At 37.1% G+C, this 23,647-nt stretch overlaps 1 protein-coding gene and 1 long non-coding RNA gene across 5 annotated transcripts; both read left to right on the forward strand.

The window, feature by feature from the left end:
• The first annotated feature begins 1,335 nt into the window (after positions 1–1,335).
• LOC145119168 (patellin-3-like) lies at positions 1,336–3,526 on the forward strand. Its single transcript, XM_079054790.1, has 3 exons — positions 1,336–2,589; positions 2,762–2,886; positions 2,966–3,526. Exons 1-3 carry the CDS (start codon positions 1,453–1,455, stop codon positions 3,351–3,353), a joined length of 1,650 nt encoding a protein of 549 aa, XP_078910916.1. The 5' UTR covers positions 1,336–1,452; the 3' UTR covers positions 3,354–3,526.
• Positions 3,527–5,635: 2,109 nt separating this feature from the next.
• Positions 5,636–8,423, forward strand: LOC145118675 (uncharacterized). Of its 4 annotated transcripts, none has more exons than XR_013713403.1 (4): positions 5,636–6,139; positions 6,396–6,492; positions 6,618–7,533; positions 8,053–8,423. It is a non-coding gene; the product is annotated as an uncharacterized LOC145118675 (long non-coding RNA). The 4 variants fall into 4 exon arrangements; XR_013713405.1 differs by having other exon boundaries at positions 6,618–7,159; positions 7,232–8,423; XR_013713404.1 differs by having other exon boundaries at positions 6,618–7,028; positions 7,232–8,423.
• The last annotated feature ends 15,224 nt before the right edge of the window (positions 8,424–23,647 follow it).

Raw genomic sequence — 23,647 nt, forward strand, 5'->3', positions numbered from 1 at the left:
AAACTTTATGATATCTAACCATTACAATATTCAAGAACAAGAAACTAAAGGGACAAAACTCAAGATCTAACAACTTGGAATGATAAAAATCGAGTCTTCGACACTTACAAAGGCTAGAAGAGTGCCAAGGTGAAGAATGAGAACTTGCTTGCTTGATCTATGCTTCCTTCCTCCCTCTTCTTCCTTCTTTAGCTTTTAAAAAGCACCAAACTAGCTAAAAAATAGAAGAAGATGATTAGGGTTTGCAAGGAACGGTTTAGGGGAATGGAGGCTGATGCGAGGGAGGCTATGAGGGGGTTAAGGATCCTTAAATATGGCTCAACCCTTAAACTTTAGGGTTTTCTCCATCATCCGCCACCACGCCGTGGTGAGGCTTCACCACATCGTGGCCAAAAAGGAATCATGCACAATTTGGAAAAAATTCATACCTGAAATCGAGTGTTACACATACTTCTCCCTCCTTGGGAGAACACATCCAGCATGCCCATACACTCATCTTACACATCAAAGTGGTTCTTTCCGGCCAGGAAAACCACCTCATCTCACACATCGATCTGACTTGATCGTCGGAGCCTGCTAGGAGGGTGTTTGGGATCGCTTTAAAAACAACTTTTGGACTTTTCACTTTTCCAAAAAATTAAAAAAGTTCAAAAGATTTTTCGAAAGTTGAAAAGTTTTTTTTTAAACAACTATTGGGCAAGGGAAAAAAGTTTGATTCTAAAAGTCACAAAATCGTGACTTTTGTGTCTCTTAAAAATAACTTTTGTCTTTTGTCCATCCAAACATATTTTAAATCATTGCTTTTGGAAAAAAAACATTTTACAAAAAGTTTTTTTATGAAAAAGATTTTAAAGCTAAAAAGGTTATCCCAAACACCCTAGGTAGTTCAAATACCATTTGTGCAAATTACAAGGACTGTTTGCATAAAAAAAATTAACAGGGACCGAAGCTGTGACTTTTAATAAAAGACAATTTATATAATTTTGTCTAAAATAAAAGGTTGTCACAGTAGTTGAATGATTTAATGAAATAAATTAATTGGCATTAAAACTTTACAAAATATTTATGACTTTATTTAGTTTCTATATTTAACCCTAAAGTAAATTACAGTAATATTGGCAAGAAGTAGGTAAATGGAACGGTACAATTTAGGTAAAAAAAGGAAACTGAAAATGAATGCGTTACTCAATTGCCGGCGCACGGCGACCCAACGGTCGGGAGAAGTGGTGTGGGGTCCGTCACACATGATAATTGCCCCCATCACACCAACATTGAGCTGTGATTCAACCGCTGTTTGGAGCCCACGATTTATATTCGTCCCACTCATCGAGACAGACTGTTTCAAACCCCTCTCAAACCCTTAAAAGACCCCCTTCCCTCTTCCACAACTCATTCTTCTCATCTGTCTTCGATTCCTTTCTTTCAAAAATCAAAGCTTTTTTCGATCCATCAATGGCAGAAGAAACCCTCAACACAGCCGCACAATCGGCAGCTCATGCTGAGGTTGCCGTTGTTTCCGATGTCCCAGAGGCCGAGAAGGTTGAAACCTGTGCAAAAGAAGCTGTCTTGCCGGAGCCGGTGAAAGATGCTGTCGTTGAAGATGAGAAGGAGAAGGTTGCTGCTTCGACTTCCTTCAAGGAGGAAAGTAACATTGTGGGTGAACTTCCTGATCCACAGAAGAAGGCTTTGGATGAACTGAAACATTTGGTTCAGGAAGCTCTTAACAAGCACGAGTTCACTGCTCCTCCACCACCTGTTAAGGAGGAGAAGCCGGTTGAGGAAAAGCCATCATCCGTCGTTGAAGAGGAAGCCAAGCCTTGTGAGGATCCAGCAGTTCCCACGACGGTGGCTGAACCTGTGGTTGAGTGCAAGGAAGAAGAGAAGGTTACACCACCGGCGGCAGAGCCATCGGAGCCTGTGAAGGAAGTGGCCGAGGTTATCGTGAAAACCGAATCCTGCATCGACGAAGACGGAGCAAAAAAGATCGAAGCGATTCAAGAAACGATCGTAGCAGTCACCATGCCTGCGGAGCCACCAAAGACAGAGGAAACTGAGCAACCACCGTGCGCGGCAGAGGAAATCCCAATCTCACCTGAAGAAGTCTCCATCTGGGGAATCCCATTACTCGCCGACGAACGTAGCGATGTTATTCTCCTGAAATTCCTCCGCGCAAGAGACTTTAAGGTCAAAGAAGCCTTCACCATGCTTAAAAGCGTGGTGGCATGGAGGAAAGAGTTCGGGATCGAATCACTACTCGATGAAGATCTGGGAACAGAGCAAGAGAAGGTGGTTTACATGCACGGCGTCGATAAAGACGGCCACCCAGTCTGCTACAACGCATACGGCGAGTATCAAAACAAGGAATTATACCAAGCAACCTTCTCCGACGAAGAGAAGCGCAAGAATTTCCTCCGATGGAGAATCCAGTTCCTGGAAAAGAGCATCAGAAAGCTCGATTTCAGCCCCGATGGGATCTCCACCATCGTACAAATCATCGATCTCAAATTTTCCCCCTCCCCCTTCAAGAAAGAACTCCGTCAAGTTCTTCAGTTGCTCCAGGACAATTACCCAGAATTCGTTGCCAAACAGGTACCTACCTCCATTAATAAATCTGTCAGTTCAATTTCTTAAATTGTCTGGGACATGATGACATGTTCTGATCTTTGTCTTTTGACCTGTAGTCAACGGTCGACCCCAACTACCACATGCGTTCGTTCTTAATCTTTTTCTGATCTGGTTTTTGTGTCTTTTTTTTCTGAAGGTGTTCATCAATGTTCCATGGTGGTACCTTGCTTTCTACAAGATGTTCAATCCATTCTTCACCCAGAGGACCAAAAGCAAGTTCGTTTTCGCTGGTCCTTCAAAAACTTCTGAAACCCTCTTCAAGTGAGTTTTCCACGAACCATACCTCCGATTCTTCCATGGATTTTTCATCTTTCTAACCTTCTTTGTTCTGCAATTTCAGATACATAGCACCGGAGCTTGTTCCAGTTCAATACGGTGGGCTTAGCAGGGACGGCGAACAAGAGTTCACCGCCGGCGACTCCATCACGGAGGAGATCATCAAGCCTTCTTGCGAACACACAATCGAGCTTCAAGCTCCTGAGGCATGCACGTTGATATGGGAGGCGAGAGTGGTGGGAGGTGAAGTTTCATATGGGGCAGAATTTGTACCGAGTGCAGAAGATGGATACACTGTTATTGTTCAGAAGGCGAGGAAGGTTACAGAGAGCAGTGATGGATCGGTGATTTGTGGGAAGTTTAAGTGTGGTGAAGCAGGGAAAGTGGTGCTTACATTCTTTAATCAGACCTCGAAGAAGAAGAAGGTGCTTTACAGGTTCAAGAGCGAGTAAAAAAGCTGCTTCGTATTTCATTCATACATTATATTCTTGGAATTTATTTATATTGATTTGGTGATTTGATTTGATTTGTTTTGTGGTTTTAGTATGTTCATTATATATTGGGATTTGGTGTATTGAAATTTACATATAGAAATGGATTGTGAGCAATTACAGTTTGGTTCGAAGTCTTTCATAATTTGATCCGTTTTGGGATTCTGGTTCGAACCATTGACACAGCTAAAAACAAAATGAGACAACGATTTACACCTTGACAAAATCCTTTTAGGATATGTTGTAATAAAAAACAGACATGAGTAAAGTTTGATTGGTATCAATTTCATTCTATTTCTCTACATATAATTACACTATTGTATAACACCACAAACAATGGAATCGAAACCACTAACAACACTATTCATATGCTACTCTAATACTATAACAATAAGTCTCCACTCTTTATATGAGGTTCTCTTAAGAGTGAACTTCTCCAAACATAATCCCACGCTATCTTTTCATTTTATTTTTCGGCTTCATTTCTTGATCTCCTCCCTTTTAACTCCTTTTTCCATTGACCACTTTTTTATGTATGCCATAAACTCAATTCAATAGTCCTATATTGTATCTCTTTTAGATGTCATGCATAGTGAAAAAAGTGCATAACAATGAGTCAGCTAGGTTGAATTATGGATGAGTATCTAGTAAGGCCTATGTTGTTATATTAGAGAACTTTTTTTAACAAGAATATATATATATATATATATATATATATATATATATATATATATATATATATATATATATATATATATATATATATATATATATATATATATGGAAAAGTTCAATAGAGAACCATTATTAATCAAAAAACCAACGAACCAATATAAATCGTCGGAATTTAAAGCGATCAACGACAAAAGGAAGAGTTGTAAAAATTTATAATGGACGCACATGTATCGGATTATAACAAAACTCACTTCCTTTTTTCATTTAAAATTTTTTTTAAGCCAAATTTTTTATCGAAAAAAAAAACCGAATATACCGTAGTTCGATTTTTCGTCATCTTTCCATAGAGATCCATGATAATATATAAAAAACAAACTTTTTTTTTCGAAAAAAACTCACTTAATTTTCTTAGTTTTTTCAATATTTAAGTTTATTTTTATAAAAAAAAAACTAATTATACCAAAAATATTAATTTTTTGTACTCTATTAATAAACATAACCACCGATTAAAAAAAAAAAATAACCTTGAACAGTGTAGATTCACACTGTGAATCTAAACTGTAAATATTTCAATTTTTAACATTCACAATATGAAAAATCTCGAACAGTTCGGATTCACATTGTGAATCTGAATTACTATTATGCACACTGTGAATTTGAGAAGGTTCACAAAAAAAAAAACATCGATCAGTGTAGATTCACACTGTGAATCTAAACTGTAAATATTTCAAATTTTAACATTCACAATGTGAAAAAGCTCCGATCAGTTCAGATTCACACTGTGAATCTGATTTATTATTATGCACACTGTGAATCTGAGGAGGTTCACAATGTGAATCTGAACAGGTTTACAATATGAAATTGAACAAGTTCACAATGTGAATCTGAACTGAAATATCGTTTTTTTTAACATGAATATGAATCTATGTTTAAAAAGTACAAAAAATATGAATTTTGATATATTTATTAATTTTTTTCTATAAAAAAATAGACCTTAACTTTTTTCATTAAAGAAAATGAGGTGGGTTTTTTTCGAAAAAAAAAGTTCGTTTTTTATATAGCATCATGGATCTCTATGGAAAGAGGACGAAAAATCGTGAACAACGGTATATTCGTTTTTTTTTTTGATAAAAAACATGACCTAAAAAAAATTTTAAACGAAAAAAAAGTGATGAGTTTTTTTTGTAAATGGTGAATTTTTTGGTATAATCCGGTATGTGTGCGTCCAATGTAAAAGTGTACATCTATTTCCTTGGCCGTTGATCGTTATGATTTCCGATGCTCACGATTGGTTCCTTGGTTAATTATGGTTCTCTATTGAACCTCACCCTATATATATATATATATATATATATATATATATATATATATATATATATATATATATATATATATTTGTTACTTATTATGTAAATTTGGTGAAAGGTTAATTTTAAGAGGCAGATGGCCTAATGCAATGTGTACAATGAATTTATGCATTAAACGGTTATGAATCTTGGTCAACAATTAAAAAAGTCATGTGATAAGATAGTGGAGACTCATTCAATAGGGGAAGACTAATTCAAATAGCCATCACCCCCCTCGCCAATCCTGTCCAACAAGCTTCCCACTATGTCGCACTTTCTTCCGCCGTATAATATTATACCTTTGTTAATCTTTGCCATTTATATAACCCACGACCCACCTCCACTCTACTTCTCCATTTGAATATTGTTGCATCATATCTCTCTTTCATTCTACAAATGAAACGCCACCATCATCGACGAACGATCACCTACACCACCATCAACGGCTACTACGTCCACCACCATCTCGCTATCCTCGGCCAGCAACGAGCCAAAACACTCTCTTCTGTTCCTTCCTATCTATCTCTGTATCTCTCTTGAATACCACTGCACCACCTCGATTTAGGGTTTTAGTTTTTTGATTTGGTACCATCATCTAACTCCCTATTTAGTGGTGATGATTTGTCACAGTTACAAGGAGTGAAATCAGGGCAATTTCGATCAACCATACCTACATAAGTTTTCTCTATCATGGACTCATGGTTCAGCTTTCTCAATTTCTTACAAGTGAGTTTTAATATTTATAGATTTATATCTCCTCTCTTGCTCTTAATTTTGATTGCTTTTGTCAAATCTTGCTGTTATGACTTTCCCTCATCGTCTATCTCTCTATCTTTCATGATTTCATGATTTCACGATTTCAGGTCTCTCCTTTTTGTGATATTGATGATTCTAAGATTTACATAGGTTTTTGAAAATTCGAATGTGTTTTAGTTTTGTTTCCTTTAAAGAGGAATTCGTCTAACTGCCTAAATCGAAACAGGAAAGGGAGCATCAGTTGACAATGGAGGGCACAATGTTGGAAAAACCATAAAAAGCCAAACTTTGTGGTTGACACAACTATCCAATGGCAGAATCAGGTAGGTTAAAACAGAACCATGAGAAAAAAAAAACAAAAACCAAAAACCAAAATTAGTGTTTATATTGATCTATGGCCAATGATTTTGTTATCATTAGTTAACAGTCCTTGTGTTTATATTTGCAGTTAATTTACCATTTATTTGTCCCACAAACTCAAGGAGAGTATGTATCCTTGGTCCTATAAGAAAGTTATGTTGAGTTCCTGACTGTATTCAAGTTCACAATTTGTTCTTTTGATGAAAATGGTATTTTGTAAAATAGTTATTTGTTTTTACTACAGACACTTCCAAATATTGGGATGATAAATTGTCAAATCTATAAAAGACGAAAGAACTGCACCTGCAAACAGTTTGTTATGCTCAAATCCGGCAGATGTGTGTGTATGTGATTAACAGGTGGTAGGAGCTAGCTTACAATGTTCTAGAATAGTCAAATGCTGATTGGGATGGTTTGTTGTTTTGAGGGATGAAAGAATCTGTTACTTAGGGAAATATTTGTCAAGCAGGGCCGTGTATATGTGACTGTGTATGGCTATGTGAGTGTATCCCACTCTTGAATCATTCTTCTTATATCCTATGGCATATATGTATGCATTCAGGGTTGTGTCTTTCTGAATTCTATAATCAGCTAGCATGCTATTACTTCAGTTCTACTTCAAATGTTAACGTGAGATGTTTTCTAAAGCATATTCTCACCCCATTATTGTTTTTTTATCTAATTGCTGTCCGTTCTTTGTAGAATTGATGATTTCATTCAGGCCTGGTCCAAGCGTAGGGCGACTTGGCGACCTGGGCCACCGCCCAGGGCATCACTGTGAGGGGTGCATAAAAATTAGTCCATCTCTTATGGGCATATTAATTTTATGCACAATATTTGATCCAGTTTCAAGAAAGGCATGAGACATCGACGAATAGAAGGGGCAGAAGGTGGAAAAATGCAGCTCGACAAGCACACATAAAAATCAGAAAACAAGGAGTCAAACAGATGCAATAATCACGCCCAAAATCAAAAATCGATTGTCCTGAGTCTTGCAAGCAAAGGTAAAAAAATTATTGCTTTAAGAAGCTACATTTTTTGTTCTTTGCTTGCATTCCCAAACTCTTAAATCTGAAATTCCAAATATGAAATGAAAAACAAAAAACGTATTCTTTGTGTTTTGTTTCTTTTCTTTCGAGAATTCTAAATGCATTATGCATAGTCGATAAATTGGAATCGTGTGTGCGTGCCTGTGTGGTCTGGGGCAGTTTGAGAAATATGGAAAGATGAATCCGGGTAAATTTTCTGGTTTTATGATTTTGATTTTATATGTTGGTAAAAATTTATGACTTTTGTATTTATAATTAAAGCCTAAATTGGACGGTTTTTCCCTTGATGCGAGTTTGATTGAGGATGTTATATTGAGTTGCCGATGTGTAACCTACTTTTGATCAAAATTGGACGATTATACCCCTGGAGATGGTGTTTGCAATTTCAAGTTGATTTGGGTGTTGCTTGTAATCTTGTTGATCTCTTATGCTATGATGTGTGATGATAACTAGATAAAGTTTTTTTTTTGCAAGGTCTTACATGTGCAGATTTTCAAATTGGAGTTATTTTTTTGGCTGACGTTGATAATGCTAAATCACTGGTGATGAAGCTTTGTAATATTTACAATTGATTTCTTGATTGTGTTCATCTATTTTTCTTTCTTGTATTTTTTCCGGTTTTGCTAGCTATCTTTTTGTACAGGTTATTGCTATTAAAAAAGTTATTTTTTAAAATTGTTCTTCAGTGATGGTCCACTTTGCTTGGTTTTTAGTATTTCTTTGTTGATAGGATTAGAATAACTTTAGAAATTAGCCTCTGAGTGTTAGTTTGAATCTTGATATGGAATTGAAGAACAAAAGGATTTGGGCTACTTCCTTTAGTTTTTATTGGTTATTTGTTAATATGATTTGTGTAATCGGTTGCTAATAGGACTAGGACCATTTTATATGGTTTTTTATTTTTTAAGTCATCTTTATTACTTATCATCCAATTTAATTCTATCTAGTCTTTATTTTAAAGGTTATTTTGTTTTGAAAATTCATCTTTAGCATTAACTTGAAAGAGAAACTCACTGCTTTGCGTTTGTATTAACTTATAAGATATGTTTGTTAGTTTTGAAGACATTAAACATGTCTCCAAATAAAAATTGTATTATTATTTTTGTTCGATAGCATTGTAGCTGTCAAAATGTTTATTATACGCTTTTCAATAATCTACAAAATAGAAAAAAAATCAAAGGACAAGTTAAATCAACAACAAAGTTTTAATTTTACTTAAATGGTTGCACCGTCTTCTGCACCATCATACACCTGCTTTCAACGAAAAACAAACCCATTGAAAAGAGCCATCACCATCATACACCGTCTTTTCCAATGCATGGATTCTTTCATTGCCAAAAATATATCCAAATCTTCGCCTTCAAGATCGTCCGCTTTTATTTTCAAAATCTCCATATCGGTTTTTCTTTGAAGCGTCGTCTGCGCCTCTTGGAATGACGTTTGCTCGTCTATCATTCTTTGCTCCACCCGACTTAACATCTCTGCCTTGCTTTCTTGAATGTGGACATATCGATCAAATTTCTCTCCAAAATGATCGATAATTGTTGTAAAATACGACGGATCCAAATTGACTTAAATAATATTAGCTCAATGCGGAATGGGATCAAAAATTATCAAAGCGTAATAATCACAACGTAATACGAATAAAATAAATAGAATAGAGACACAGGAATTTACGTGGAAACCCAAATCGGGAAAAAACCACGGGCGGAGGAAGCCGAGAAACAATTCACTATAATTTGCAGTGTTTACAGGGATTATGAAAGAGATTACAAAATAGAGTGGGAGAGCTAAAATACACGGTGGTGTATCAGTATATATATGTAATACTTTTCTATATATACTTGGATAATTTTTGGTTGTTATGAAACTTCTCTGGCTCAGGCTATTTATAGCCAAAGAGAATACCAATTGCAAAATAAAATGCCGTCCAAATTGTAGGCGTCCAATTGTAGGCGCCTATTAATTATATCTGCGTCTTCAAATTATTCAATTTCACATATACTATTCATAGTCAAATTTTGAATGCGCCTAACAAAAGAGTTCACCGTCCATTCTTTCATTCACATATATATTACTATTCATAGTCAAACTATGAATAGTAAATGATAAGTTACTGAAATAACCCCTGAACTATTTGTCACTTGCTAATTTTGGAGGCAACTTTTCCACAATCTCCACCTTGACATCAAAATTAAGCAAGTCATGCTTTACGATTAGTCAAAACCTATAGCTCATCAAACTCTAAAACTTCCATAAGAACCTGCAAATTTTATATAGAGAAAAAATTGTTTCCGAAAAATAAATAATACTTTCTCCACCACGAGCCTTCAGGCTCAACTGCGATCAAAAATACCCACCATGTCCAAACATAATTTGAACTTGGCTATAGGAAGACTTTTAGTGAACATATCAGCGGGATTATAATCTGTATGAATCTTGTCCACAACACAATCACCTTTTTCAATGATATCCCGCACAAAATGATAACGAATATCAATATGCTTTGTTCGGTCATGAAACATTTGATCTTTACTCAAGAAGATAGCACTCTGGTTGTCACAGAAAACTGTGGTCACCTTTATTCTATCATCGAGTTCTCCAAATAACCCCTTCAACCAGATATCTTCCTTAACTGCTTCTGTAATCGCCATGTACTCTGCCTCTGTAGAAGACAGGGCAACTGTAGACTGTAACTGGGCTTTCCAGCTAACAGCACAACCGTTTAGAGTAAACACATACCCTGTAATTGATCTTCGTTTATCCAAATCTTTGCCATAATCTGAATCAACATATCCGAACACCCCAGTGTTAGATTTACCAAAACGTAAACACATAGAAGACGTACCGCGTAAATAACGAAAAATCCACTGTACTGCTTTCCAGTGTTCTTTCCCCGGGTTCGCCATGTATCTACTAACCATGCTAACATCATAAGCCAAATCAGGGCGCGTGCAGATCATAGCATACATCAAAGATCCAACAGCACTAGAGTATGGAACACGTGCCATGTAAGCCATATCAGTCTCATTAGTAGGACTCAAAGCGGATGATAGCTTGAAATGAGTTGCAAAAGGTGTGTTGACAGACTTTGCTTCGTGCATACTGAAGCGTCTTAGGACTTTCTCAATATAACTTTTCTGAGAAAGATGCAAGATCCTAGACTTCCTGTCACGAATAATTTCCATACCTAAAATCTTTTTGGCAGCTCCTAAGTCCTTCATTTCAAATTCAGCTTTCAACTGGTCTTTTAACTTCTAAATCTCCTTCATATCTTTTGCTGCAATCAACATGTCATCCACGTACAAGAGTAAGTAGATCTTTGAACCATTGTCACCTTTCTTGAAATAAACGCAGCTATCATAGGTGCACCTGCTGAATTTGTGACTGGTCATGAAAGAATCGAACCTCTTGTACCATTGTCTAGGAGACTGCTTGAGGCCATAAAGAGATTTGTTCAATTTGCATACGTAGTTCTCCTTTCCAGGAACTGCAAAACCTTCAGGTTGTTGCATAAAAATCTCTTCCTCAAGCTCACCATTTAGGAAAGCTGTAGTGACATCAAGTTGTTCTAACTCAAAATCGTTAGAAGCAACCAACCCCAACAACACACGAATGGAAGTATGTTTGACAACTGGGGAATAAATGTCAGTGTAATCAATACCAGGAATCTGACTGTAGCCTTTAGCTACTAACCGAGCTTTGTATCTTGGTTTATCATTTGGGTTGACAGGTTCCTTGAGCTTGTAGACCCACTTGCATTTAACTGGTCTCTTCCCTTTCAGAATAGGAACTAAATTCTAAGTACTGTTTCGCTGCAAGGATTCCATCTCATTTTGCATAGCGAGCATCCAATCATTTGAGTCTTCAGATTTGATAGCCTCGTCATAATTTGCAGGCTCCGTTGCAGACTCAATATTATCAGCAACAATAAAAGCATAGGCAACCAAATCAGATTCAGCATACCTCTTCGGAGGAATAATCTGTCTTCTCGGTCTATCTCTTGCAATGCTTGGAGTAGTAGCTTGTGGTTGTGAAGGTGTTGAATCTTCACCAACAACATGCTCATCCGACGAAGAAGAATCTTGATGCTGATTTGTACTCTGATTAGTGGTAGGTGAAGTAGGAAGCTCCACCTCCATTTGAGCATTCTCTTTATTTGCTTCGGATGATACATCTGATGCATCTGTTCTTTTAGAAGAGTCAGCAACTGGTTGAAATATAGCAGACTCATCAAAAGTAACATCTCTTGAGATGATAATTTTCTTCAAATCAAAGCTCCATAACTTGTAACCCTTTACACCTTGATTGTACCCAAGAAAAACGCATTTGATTGCTCTTGGTTCTAGCTTCCCATTGTCAACCCGTGCATATGCTGGACATCCGAATGGTTTTAAATCTGAATAATTTGCAGGTTTACCGGACCATAATTCAAACGGAGTTTTCTTCTCGATTGCTCGTGACGGTGATCGGTTGATAACATAGCAAGCAGTCGAAGCAGCCTCCGCCCAAAAAGACTTTGGCAATTTGGAATTAGAAAGCATACACCGGACCTTCTCCATAATGGTGTGATTCATCCTTTCAGCTACACCATTTTGTTGAGGTGAATGGACTACTGTGCGATGTCGAGTAATGCCTTCCTTTTGACAATAGACATTAAACTCTTCTGAGCAAAACTCAAGTCCATTATCCGTACGAAGATACTTTAACACCAGACCTGATTGCTTTTCAACCTGAACTTTCCAATTTCTGAAGGTAGAGAAAACGTCTCCTTTATGTTTTAAGAAGAAAGACCACACCTTCCTGGAGAAATCATCAATAATAGTGAGCATATAAATAGCTCCACCTTTTGAAGCAACTCGAGCCGGTCCCCACAAATCCGAGTGAAATAATCAAGTGGTCCTTTCGTTGTATGGATACCACTTGCAAACCTTACTCGTTTTGCCTTGCCATATACACAGTCTTCACAGAAATCCAAATCAACAATCTTTTGTTGACCAAGTAAACCTCTTCGACTCAATTCTGACATGCCTTGAAAACTCATATGGCCGAGTCGAAGGTGCCAAAGACGGGACTGATCTGGATCAGAAAAAGACTTTGACACAATAGCAGCATCACTCGAAATTGTTTGCCCGTCTAGAAAGTAAAGATCTGAGGTTTTTCGTTCGGCTCTCAGTTTGTCGGAACCGTCTTTGAATACCCTGAGAACTCCACCTTTACCAGCAAACTCGTATCCCTTTTTGTCAAAGGAACTGAGAGATAACAAGTTTCTTCTGAGGTCAGGAACATATCTAACATCCCCCATGGTTCGAATAACTCCGTCAAACATACGGATCCTGACTGAACCATGTCCAAGAACTGGACATGTAGTATTGTTACCCATCAACACATAGCCCTGGTTAACCTTTTCAAATGTGTAAAACCAACTTTTGTTGTGACACATATGAAAAGTACAACCAGAGTCGAGTATCCAATCACCAGTGGAATCCAGTTTATCTGAATAAACTGTCAAAAGTTCTCCAATACCTTCGACCTCAGCTAGATCGACTTCACCCGAAGTGCTAGCTTGTTTACCATTTGCTGCCGTCTTCTCTTTTTCTTTGTTCTTCAACTTGAAGCATTCTTCAAGCACATGTCCCTTCTTGTGACAATAGTTGCAAAACTTTCGTTTGCCTTTTGACTTGGATCTGGTTCTGTTGGAAGATTGAGAAGTTCTACTTCTTCTTCCTCTGGCATTCAAACCTTCGGCTTTAGCATCACTTGAACCACCACCAGTAATATGCTTCATCTTCTCTTTTGAATCCAAAGCTGTATAGACTTCATCTAAAACTAGAGTGTCACGGTTATAGATAATAGTATCATGAAAATGGCTATAGGATTCTGGCAACGACGATAGTAAGAATAGAGCCAAGTCTTCATCTTCATACTGAACATCCATATTCTCTAAGTTATTTACTAACTCTTTAAATGTGGATATATGTTCAGTTAAAGAGCCTCCTTCAATCATCTTGAGATTGAACAACCGTTGCTTCAAATGCAACTTGTTTGGTAAGCTCTTGGTCATCAACAGTTGTTCCAACTTTAGCCATAAAGAAGCCGCTGACGTTTCTTTTAGAACATCTTGCAAAACATCATTTGACAAGTGCAAACGAATCTGGGATAAAGCCTTCAGATCTTTCATCTCCTTTTCTTCTTCGGTCCATGTATCGGGCATCTTATTGAAACCCACGAGCGCCTTGTGTAAATCCATCTGAATGAGAATGTCTCTCATCTTTACTTGCCACAACGGAAATCGGGTGTTACGATCCAGTAGTGGAATATCGTATTTTACCGAAGACATGATTAATTACTTGATAAAATGATCCCAACGAGCTAATATCACAACCCGGATGCTCTGATACCAATTGTTGTAAAATACGACGGATCCAAATTGACTTAAATAATATTAGCTCAATGCGGAATGGGATCAAAAATTATCAAAGCGTAATAATCACAACGTAATACGAATAAAATAAATAGAATAGAGACACAGGAATTTACGTGGAAACCCAAATCGGAAAAAAACCACGGGCGGAGGAAGCCGAGAAACAATTCACTATAATTTGCAGTGTTTACAGGGATTATGAAAGAGATTACAAAATAGAGTGGGAGAGCTAAAATACACGGTGGTGTATCAGTATATATATGTAATACTTTTCTATATATACTTGGATAATTTTTGGTTGTTATGAAACTTCTCTGGCTCAGGCTATTTATAGCCAAAGAGAATACCAATTGCAAAATAAAATGCCGTCCAAATTGTAGGCGTCCAATTGTAGGCGCCTATTAATTATATCTGCGTCTTCAAATTATTCAATTTCACATATACTATTCATAGTCAAATTTTGAATGCGCCTAACAAAAGAGTTCACCGTCCATTCTTTCATTCACATATATATTACTATTCATAGTCAAACTATGAATAGTAAATGATAAGTTACTGAAATAACCCCTGAACTATTTGCCACTTGCTAATTTTGGAGGCAACTTTTCCACAATAACACTAGAACCCGAAGCCGACGAACCCGCTTTTTTTGCTTTATTTCTTCCAACGGGCCGACGAAGAGGTTGTTCGTCTTCAAGATCGTCATCGTTGATGTCGATGTGTGTTCGTCCACCCGATTGTTGGGATGTTGCATCGAGGTTTCTTGATCGTTTTGAACCATAAGAGGTTTGTGAAGTTCCTTCTGTTTGCTCTTTCCATTTTGGAGCATCTTTCAATTTAGTCACGGTTTCACATATGGAAAAGCTTTGCGGGTTGGTCTTGTTTTTTCAAATTGATTCAAGGCCGCCTTAAAGACATTGAAATCGTTTGACCCACTTTTGAGTATGTTTTGGAGGTTGTTGTAAATTCCTCTGAATTCCATGCATTTTAGTCGAATATCGCGCCACTTCGAGCTAATTTGGTTGGGATTTCGACTTTCACTTCCCGTTATCTCATAAAATTTGATGCGAACTTTCTCCCAAAAAACAACTAAACGTTTGTGCATCTCCTTCAATTGGGTCTTGGGAAGCCGATAACCACGCCTCCGCTAAATTCTCTTTGTCCTCATTTGTCCATGGTATCCTATCTTGTGTATTGGTTTGGCCCAGTTTTTTTTTTTTTCCTTTTTTTTGGTTGAGGTGGTGGTTGTAAAAAGGTTGTGTGTATATTGTATAGAGAAATAAAAGAATGTTGTAAAAAATAAGGGTATATAGTGAGGTATTTATAGGTAAATTGGTTATATATATATATATATATATATATATATATATATATATATATATATTGAAAATTTGACCGTTGAACGGCTAGTCAAAGGAGAATTCGGTCAAGAAGCCCGAACCATGCGTTGCCACCCATCACGAAAACGACGAACCACGACCGGCCGGGGTGGTGTGCACGACCGTTATCCGGCCACATAGACCACGACCGGGTTCGTACTCCGTATACCGGACGACCTTAAGAGAGTGGATACAACTTATATCACTGGAATACAAGGCCCTTTGTTGTTTCATCTATATCCTTTTTTGGTGAGTTAAATAACATATTCATCATCTTAGAAAAATTACCATGTTCTTTATTATCATTATCATTTTTTTTTTCAAACTAGGCAAATTGAGTCAAAGGTGTTGGGAAAAGAAAAATAAAGATGTCTCTTTCTGCCTAGTAGCTACATAGGGACATCACTATTATTTGTCTCCCATTACCTTCAAATAAAGATGGGTTTTTGTCCATCCGATTGTAGACTTGCAATTAATATGTTTTGAAGTATTTGTTCAACGTTGAGGGTGTTAAGAGATATTATTGTTGTATACTTGTATCTATGGGTGGTTGTATCGGAGCTTATGCAATGTCAATTGTTTTCCATTGTTAAGATATTTTCCATCTAAATATTCTCAAATCAAACGTATCCTTGGGTAATAACTAAACAATGCTTAATCTTTAAGTAACGTGTGTAGATGAATACAATCTTCAAGAATTATTACTCATTCTTTGGATATTTTGTCATGCATTTTGACTTTTTTTTTTCTTATTATATGTGTAATTGTTAGATTTGATAACTATATAGCATCTGGTTTGACTTCACTACTTAGTGTCATCTATGTGTGACATGCTATTTTGTTTTGGAGTACACGAAGGGATGAGTGGCGTTTTGCAGAGATGATCAAATGATATGTATATTACATAAAAGAAAATGCAAGTGGATTAGGATCTCAACATTTTTTTTTCTGTAATTGATAGTTTTTAGGTCGACTACTTTCTATGGTTATTAGTGGTATGGTGTAAAGGAATTAGTAATGTATATTAGTAGTAATGGCAATGCGTGAAACAATAATGCTCCATTCAAATAAAAAATGTCTCGCTTTCCTTGGCAAATAAAGAAAATGGTTGCCTAGTTTGGAGGAAATGTTGCATTTTTTGTAACTAAAAGCATATAAAGGTTGCATTTGAGTGTTAAAAGGTTGCATTTATTGAACAGAAAACATAATTAAGATTGCATTTGAATGTGAAAAAGGTTGTATTTTTGTAACTAAAAACATAATAAATGTCACATCTTAGTATTAAAAAGGGTTGCATAAGAGTTTCCAAAAGGTTACATTTGTTTGTAAAAGGGTTGTATTTGTGTAACTACAATATAGGCAATTCTTTGAATAGTGGTTGCATATTCAAGAAAAGACAACTTTGGCTAAGAAAACTATTGATAAAGGGCTGCTTTTGGTGTATGCAACTTTTTAAGGCTTTGTGCAACATTTCTTCACGGGTTAACGATCCACAAAAGGTAACGAATTTTGGTCTTTGTCCACATTTAGGTAACCATATTTTTTTCGTACACATTTGACCATTGAACTTGATTGACCTATTCAAAATAGGGTAATATGACCGGTAATTATGGTAATATTACCCTATTGTAAACAGGTCAAACAAGTTTGCTGGTCAAATGTGTACGAAAAACATAGTTACCTAAATATAGACAAAGACGAAAGTTCCTTACCCTTTTTGGTTATATTGGGTTCTTTATGCTAAGTGTAAGTAATCATAATACCCAACTGATGTGACATGAAATTGGGCTAACGAGTCTTTGTGCCAGGTCTAAAGTAGGTTTTGTTAGTGGGTTCCTGACTTGATTCTTAGGTGCCATCATACAACAAAACTGTTAGAACCGTCTCCGGAACTGTGTCTTGGGATGAGGCTCCAACAATCAAGTTATGAGGAGATGATTTCTCCTGGACTAAGACGATTTTGGTGGGAAGAGTGCATGTATTGAGAACCCAAAGTCCCTGTAGCCCGATTCCATGTCACATATTACACTTAGCATAAAGAATCCAATATTACCAAAACGGGTAAGGAACTTTGGTTTTTGTCCATATTTAGGTAACCATATTTTTTTTATACACATTTGACCAGTAAACTTGTTTGACCTATTTGACCTATTCATAATAGGGTAATAGTACCGCTAAATACCAGCCATATTACCCTATTTTGAACATGTCAAACAAGTTCGATGGTCAAATGTGTACGAAAAAAACATGATTACCTAAATGTAGACAAAGACCAAAGTTCGTTACCTTTCTAGATCATTAACCCTTTCTTCACTGTCTCATTAGCTTCATTTTTATTGTAATGATTTTGGGATTTACAATAGTAGATATATTAAGAATATTTGTTTTTATCCGATTGATAGATACACACCAAACGAGTTTTTATAAATCAATTTTTTTAAAGGGAAACTATACTTCTATTCCTTCTTATTACAACATTGTAGTTCGTAAAATTAAAATATACCCTAATAAAATTAATCTCATCGAATGTTCAAGAAATGCAAGCTAAATGGAAAATGATTAAAGGTGCTAAATATCAAATACCTACATAATCAATAGAATTGTTATTTTTTGAATAAGTTAACTCTATGAATGCAAGCATGTGACTTATATTTTGTTTTTCTCTCTATTATGACCGCACCATTAACAAAGTTAGCTATATTTAACTTTGGAAAATGACACTGTAGCCCTACAATGTTTTGGGTTTTGATCGATTAAGTCCCTTAACTTAATTTCTTGCCTTTTAAGGGATTAAAGTCCATAACAACTTGTCCATTTAGTCACCCTAACCAATAGTAGCCAGTTACACGTTTCATGTCATCTACCAGTGCCAAATCATCACCGACATGGACTAATTAGCAAAAATGACATCGTTTTATTTACGAAACTTAAGGGGCAAGATTGTGATTGTTCATTACTTCCCCTTTATAAAAACCAAGCATCATTGCCCTAAAATGACCAAAATAAAGATCTTGTTACCCTAATTCTACAAAAATCCTCACACCCCAATCGTCAACAATGTCGTCATCTCCCACGCATAGTTCTGGATGACCATCCATCGAATGGATGTCGAATAGAGGACATGGCTATCACGCTACTTCAAACTCAGCTGGATGTGACCCTCATCCGACAAGAAATGGATGCTGAAATGGTGGAGATCATGGAAAGACTCTGGACAGAAATGGATGCCCTAATTTTTCACTTGAAACTGAATGTTGTCCTTTCTCCTTTAGGAAAAAATGAGGGTTGATATTATCATCCTCATGCCTTGTCTCAAGTGTTTGTGCATCCAATTGGACATCATCACACACTTCTTCTTCCATATTATCAACCACTTCCTCTCTTTCTTCGTTCAATCACTCCTGCATGTTGGTTGTACCAAAATGGTCTACATACATAGGGATTTCACAACCACATTCATAAGAAATGGATATAAATTCGGTGTAATCAAGCTCAACCGGATACCGCCGAGCATATCTGGGTGCTCGACCTGCCCCTTCAGTCTATCTCGACCGGATACTGCCGATCATATATGGGTGCTCGACCTGCCCCCTTCGGTCTATTTCAATCAGATAACGGGTCTATTTCACCCCTACCACTACCACATAATATCACACAGAAATCATCAATCAATACATGCACAACTGACAATTATCACAAAGACAATCATCATACTATAACATAACTAGTGGACCGGCATTGGTGCCTTCGACCCACGAATTCTACTAAGGGAGACTCACCTCGATAGTTGAACCCACAAAAATATCTCTGACTACAGATCCACTAGAATCCCCGCGTTATCAAGCAAATAACACCCAATTAACAATCGGGTTCCAAACCAAATCTAATAGTCCATACATGGGGTAAAAAGACCATTTTATCCCTCACCTAGTTTGGTCCAAGGCTAAGGCCCAAACTCACAATCATAAATGCCTACAAACCAATAATCCTCCAAAGCCCAATAATGGCCTAATTTTCTAAATTGGGCCCAAACCATTACATGGGCCTTACCCTAAAGCCCATTAACTTTTCCTAATCCAAAACACATATTCTCCGCTGGTCCAACAAAACCCCAAACAATACAAGCCCAAACAAAATCCAAAACCTGAAATGACACCACAAGGCCCAAACATCCAAATTAGGCCCAAATCCATCATGGGCCTATCCCGAGAAGGCCCAATATCCTAGAAGGCCCAAAATATACAATGGTCAGTTTTGGTCAAACTTCTGGTCAAAGGTCAATAGTCAAAAGTTCAACATTTCAAGACTTCCCAAACAGACCGAGTACGCCTCGCGTACTCAGGTGGTACGCCCAGCGTACGCTGTTTGGGGCCAATACGCGCAGCGTACCAGATGGGTACGCCCAACGTACTCCCCTGAATCCCCCTTCTTCTCATTAAGCACTTAATCACCTCGGCTCTTGCTCCAAACTCTCCGGTCTGATTCCTCTGGATGACTTTTCACGTAAAGTTGGCAACTTTACATGCATGCATGGCTTAATGGGGCTCTAAAGCTCAAAAGAGCTTAATGAATGGTCTTGAAACATGCATAAGTTCCAATACTTCATGAAGCTTGCTCCTTTACGTATAAGGGACCCTTAAAATGTCTAGATCTACTAGATTTTTTTTCTTAAAACAACCCTAGCCCACAAGGACCAAGAAAAAGGGACTAAAATGGCTATAAACAAACCCAAAAGTAGATCTATTCAATGAGTAGCCAAGATAGAGACTTTCTACCACTAAAGTCTCGAAATGAAGATGCTAATACTGGATCTTTAGGCTCCTCCCCAAAGATTTAGTCTTCGACCTTCTTCTTCTCTTGCACAAACCACCAAGAACCCTCTTTCAAGCTCCAAGGCTCACCCAAGGCACTCTAGGGTTTTATTTATGTCAAAAGAGGTGGAGGCTGACCTAAAATGACCAAAGGGATGATATAATTGTGACAACCCGAACCTTTTTCTGTTAACGTTAGCCAAGTCCGTTAAATAAATTATGTCTTTTATTTAGTTCCGTCAAATTCTTATGGTTTGGGAAAAATCGGTAGAGTTATATAATTTAGTTTTATATAAGATTCGGAACCAAAATCGCACGAAAACCCGAGTCTCCTTTGAAAATCAGCAGATATCGGCTTGACTGGTGTTCACGACCGTGAACCCGATCATGGCCGTAAACTTGATCACGGCCGTAAACCCATTCTCGGTGGGTGGACCCCACCACCGACCATGAAAACCCCCTATAAATACCTTACCCCTACCCTCATTTACACTTTTTCTGGCCGAAAACTCTCCCACTCTCTCTCTAACCCCTCAACCGCAAACACTAAAATACCCTATTTTCTTCTGAAAATCATCAAGAATCACCTTTAGGCATTGTTGTGGAACATCTAAAACGCGTTTTTTCATCGAATCCAGCAGTGCTGTTCTTGAGTTCACAGCCGTACACCCTTCAAAACTTCAAACCTTCAAAGGCCGCAAATCGTTCACGGCCGTGAACCCTTCAAACATTAATATTTCCTCCAAGAACACCGTTCACGGCCGTAAACCCTTCAAAGGGTTGTTCACGGTCGAGAACAGTTCACGGCCGTAATCCCTTTCACGGCCGTAAACCTTCCTAAGTGGTGAACTTGGCTGAAAACCCGCTTTCCCCGATTCAATCGAGTCCCGGTAACATTCCTAAACCAAAAGCAAGTGTTTTTCCAATCACTATAAATAATGGTTTCGCTAATAAGAATACATATATGTATTTAGTTGTTATTAGGATCCCGTTAAGTGTCGCGTACATCATCCCGAGGGTTCTCATTTCCAGTTTCGTTGTCCGACATTTCACGCAACCAACTGTGAGTTCATACCCCTATACTTTTATGATTTTTAATGTTTTCAGGGGGGAGAATACAAGCCAAACACAAATGATTTGTGAATTTATACAAAAGGAATTCAAAATACTTAAAACAGATGCAATGGATATAGTCACACGGTTTCCACGTTTCATAAAAATATTTAGATATTTTATCCCTTTTGTATTATGCTGAGCATAAGGAACGTTTTCGACTTACTACCAAATTGCATAGTTTTCAGATCAATTCATGAACCAAATACATAATATTCATGCAAACTATAATAGGTATAGTTTGGGGTTTCAATATACAGTATTACAAATTCAGAGCTTATACATTGCTAAACATATAAACTATGACAGACTTAGTTTATGATATTCTCGGGTAACAAGGATACTTTATTACATAATTATTTAAGTATAATTATTACTCTATAAAGTATACACAGTGGTTCAAATACAATAGATCAATACAGAACTGCACGTAAACTAGATTATACAGAACTGTGAGACGCTACTTCAAAATTTGTACCCTTTGGTGTACCGAACTAAATCCTATCATAGTATAACCAGAGTCTTCTGGAGGGAGAGCGTGAGATTTGTGAATAGATCTATTCGGGACTGACAATCCCACACCTGAACTGCTAGCTACAGTTAGGCAGGCATGCCTGAGGTGACAAATGTCATATATCCGACACTTGAAGAACGTCGTAAAGGTCTTTATGTCATATCAAGCATGGTTATACGACTCACAATAGTATAAACTAACCTTTTTGTTTACGGGATTTCACTTTTCTTTAGTTTTATTTTCATTAATAGAACTATTCCATAATACAACTGGAGGATTTCAGGGATTCCAATTCACGGTCTTTATTTTAAGTAATATAGACTAATAATTATATATATATATATATATATATATATATATATATATATAATTATTAGTCTATATTACTTAAAATAAAGACCGTGAATTGGAATCCCTGAAATCCTCCAGTTGTATTATGGAATATATATATATATATATATATATATATATATATATATATATATATATATATATATATATATATACTGGTGATATCCAGGGTTTTCATACAAAAAAAGATTTTTTACATTCAAAACCGTGATATACCATTCATCTAGTGGTAATCAGGTATTCAAACTAATACTTCATGGAACACTGTAACAAACACATATGTTAGAAAATATGGGATTTTCTTGGAAAACATAGAAACTTTTTCACTGATTCATTAACAAGATTTCATTACAAAAACGTGCTTATGAACTCACCAGCTTTATGCTGATACTCTTTTCAAAACCACTTGTATTCTCAGGAAATCGGTAGACAGGTACCTCAGCAGACTTTTGAGAAGACGGGGCACATAGATTCACGTCTTTATATTTTGCTACTTTTGATGTATATGTATATGTATATGAATCAAACAGATGTAAATACCTTTTATATATTCAATGTAATGGTTGTGTTTACTTTGATTACTATGATGCAGTTGTTGTGATATTACACATGACGTCCTCCACCTCCGAACGTTTCCGCCATTTCGGTTTGGGGGTGTGACAATAATGTTGTTTATATATGGTATAAATCGAAAAATTAGGGTCTGTTGATGAAGGGAGTACGCCCCGCGTACCCCTGTGTACGTCCGACGTACTCATGGGACACTCGCGATCCTCTCATCCGGTACCCCCCGTGTACTCGATGTCTCCTCTAAACCTTAAAATTCCTTTCGTGTCACACCCCCAAATCGGAACGACGGAAACGTTCGGGGGCGGAGGACGTCATGTACAGTATTCAATGTAATGGTTGTGTTTACTTTGATTACTATGATGCAATTGTTGTGATACTACACATGACGTCCTCCACCTCCGAACGTTTCCGCCATTTCGGTTTGGGGGTGTGACAATAATGGTGTTTATATATGGTATAAATCGAAAAATTAGAGTTTGGTGATGAAGGGAGTACGCCCCGCGTACCCCTGTGTACGTCCGACGTACTCACGGGACACCCGCGATCCTCTCATTCGGTACCCCCCGTGTACTCGATGTCTCCTCTAAACCTTAAAATTCCTTTCGTGTCACACCCCCAAACCGGAACGACGGAAACGTTCGGGGGTGGAGGACGTCATGTACAGTATCACAACAACTGAATAATAGTAATCAAAGCAACAACAACCATTGTATTAATAGAATAATATTTACATTGTTTTTCGAATCATATATAACTGACTCCAAAAGTAAATAACATGTAAAGACTCGAAGCTACTATGCTCCATCTTCTTGAACTCGGTGCGTGTACCTGTCTACTTTTGTCCTGAGAATACAAGTAGGTTTTGAAAGAGTATCAGCATTTAAGCTGGTGAGTTCATAAGCATTTT

Source organism: Lactuca virosa, chromosome 6 (assembly GCF_052849685.1).
Source record: "Lactuca virosa cultivar CGN04683 chromosome 6, Lactuca_virosa_CGN04683_v6, whole genome shotgun sequence".
Taxonomy (NCBI): domain Eukaryota; kingdom Viridiplantae; phylum Streptophyta; class Magnoliopsida; order Asterales; family Asteraceae; genus Lactuca; species Lactuca virosa.

Coding starts and splice junctions, on each gene's coding strand:
- LOC145119168 (XM_079054790.1), top strand. CDS start 1,453: ATGGCAGAAGAAACCCTCAACACAGCCGCACAATCGGCAGCTCATGCT. Junction 2,590..2,761: donor CAGAATTCGTTGCCAAACAG/GTACCTACCTCC, acceptor TTTTTTCTGAAG/GTGTTCATCAATGTTCCATG. Junction 2,887..2,965: donor ACTTCTGAAACCCTCTTCAA/GTGAGTTTTCCA, acceptor CTGCAATTTCAG/ATACATAGCACCGGAGCTTG.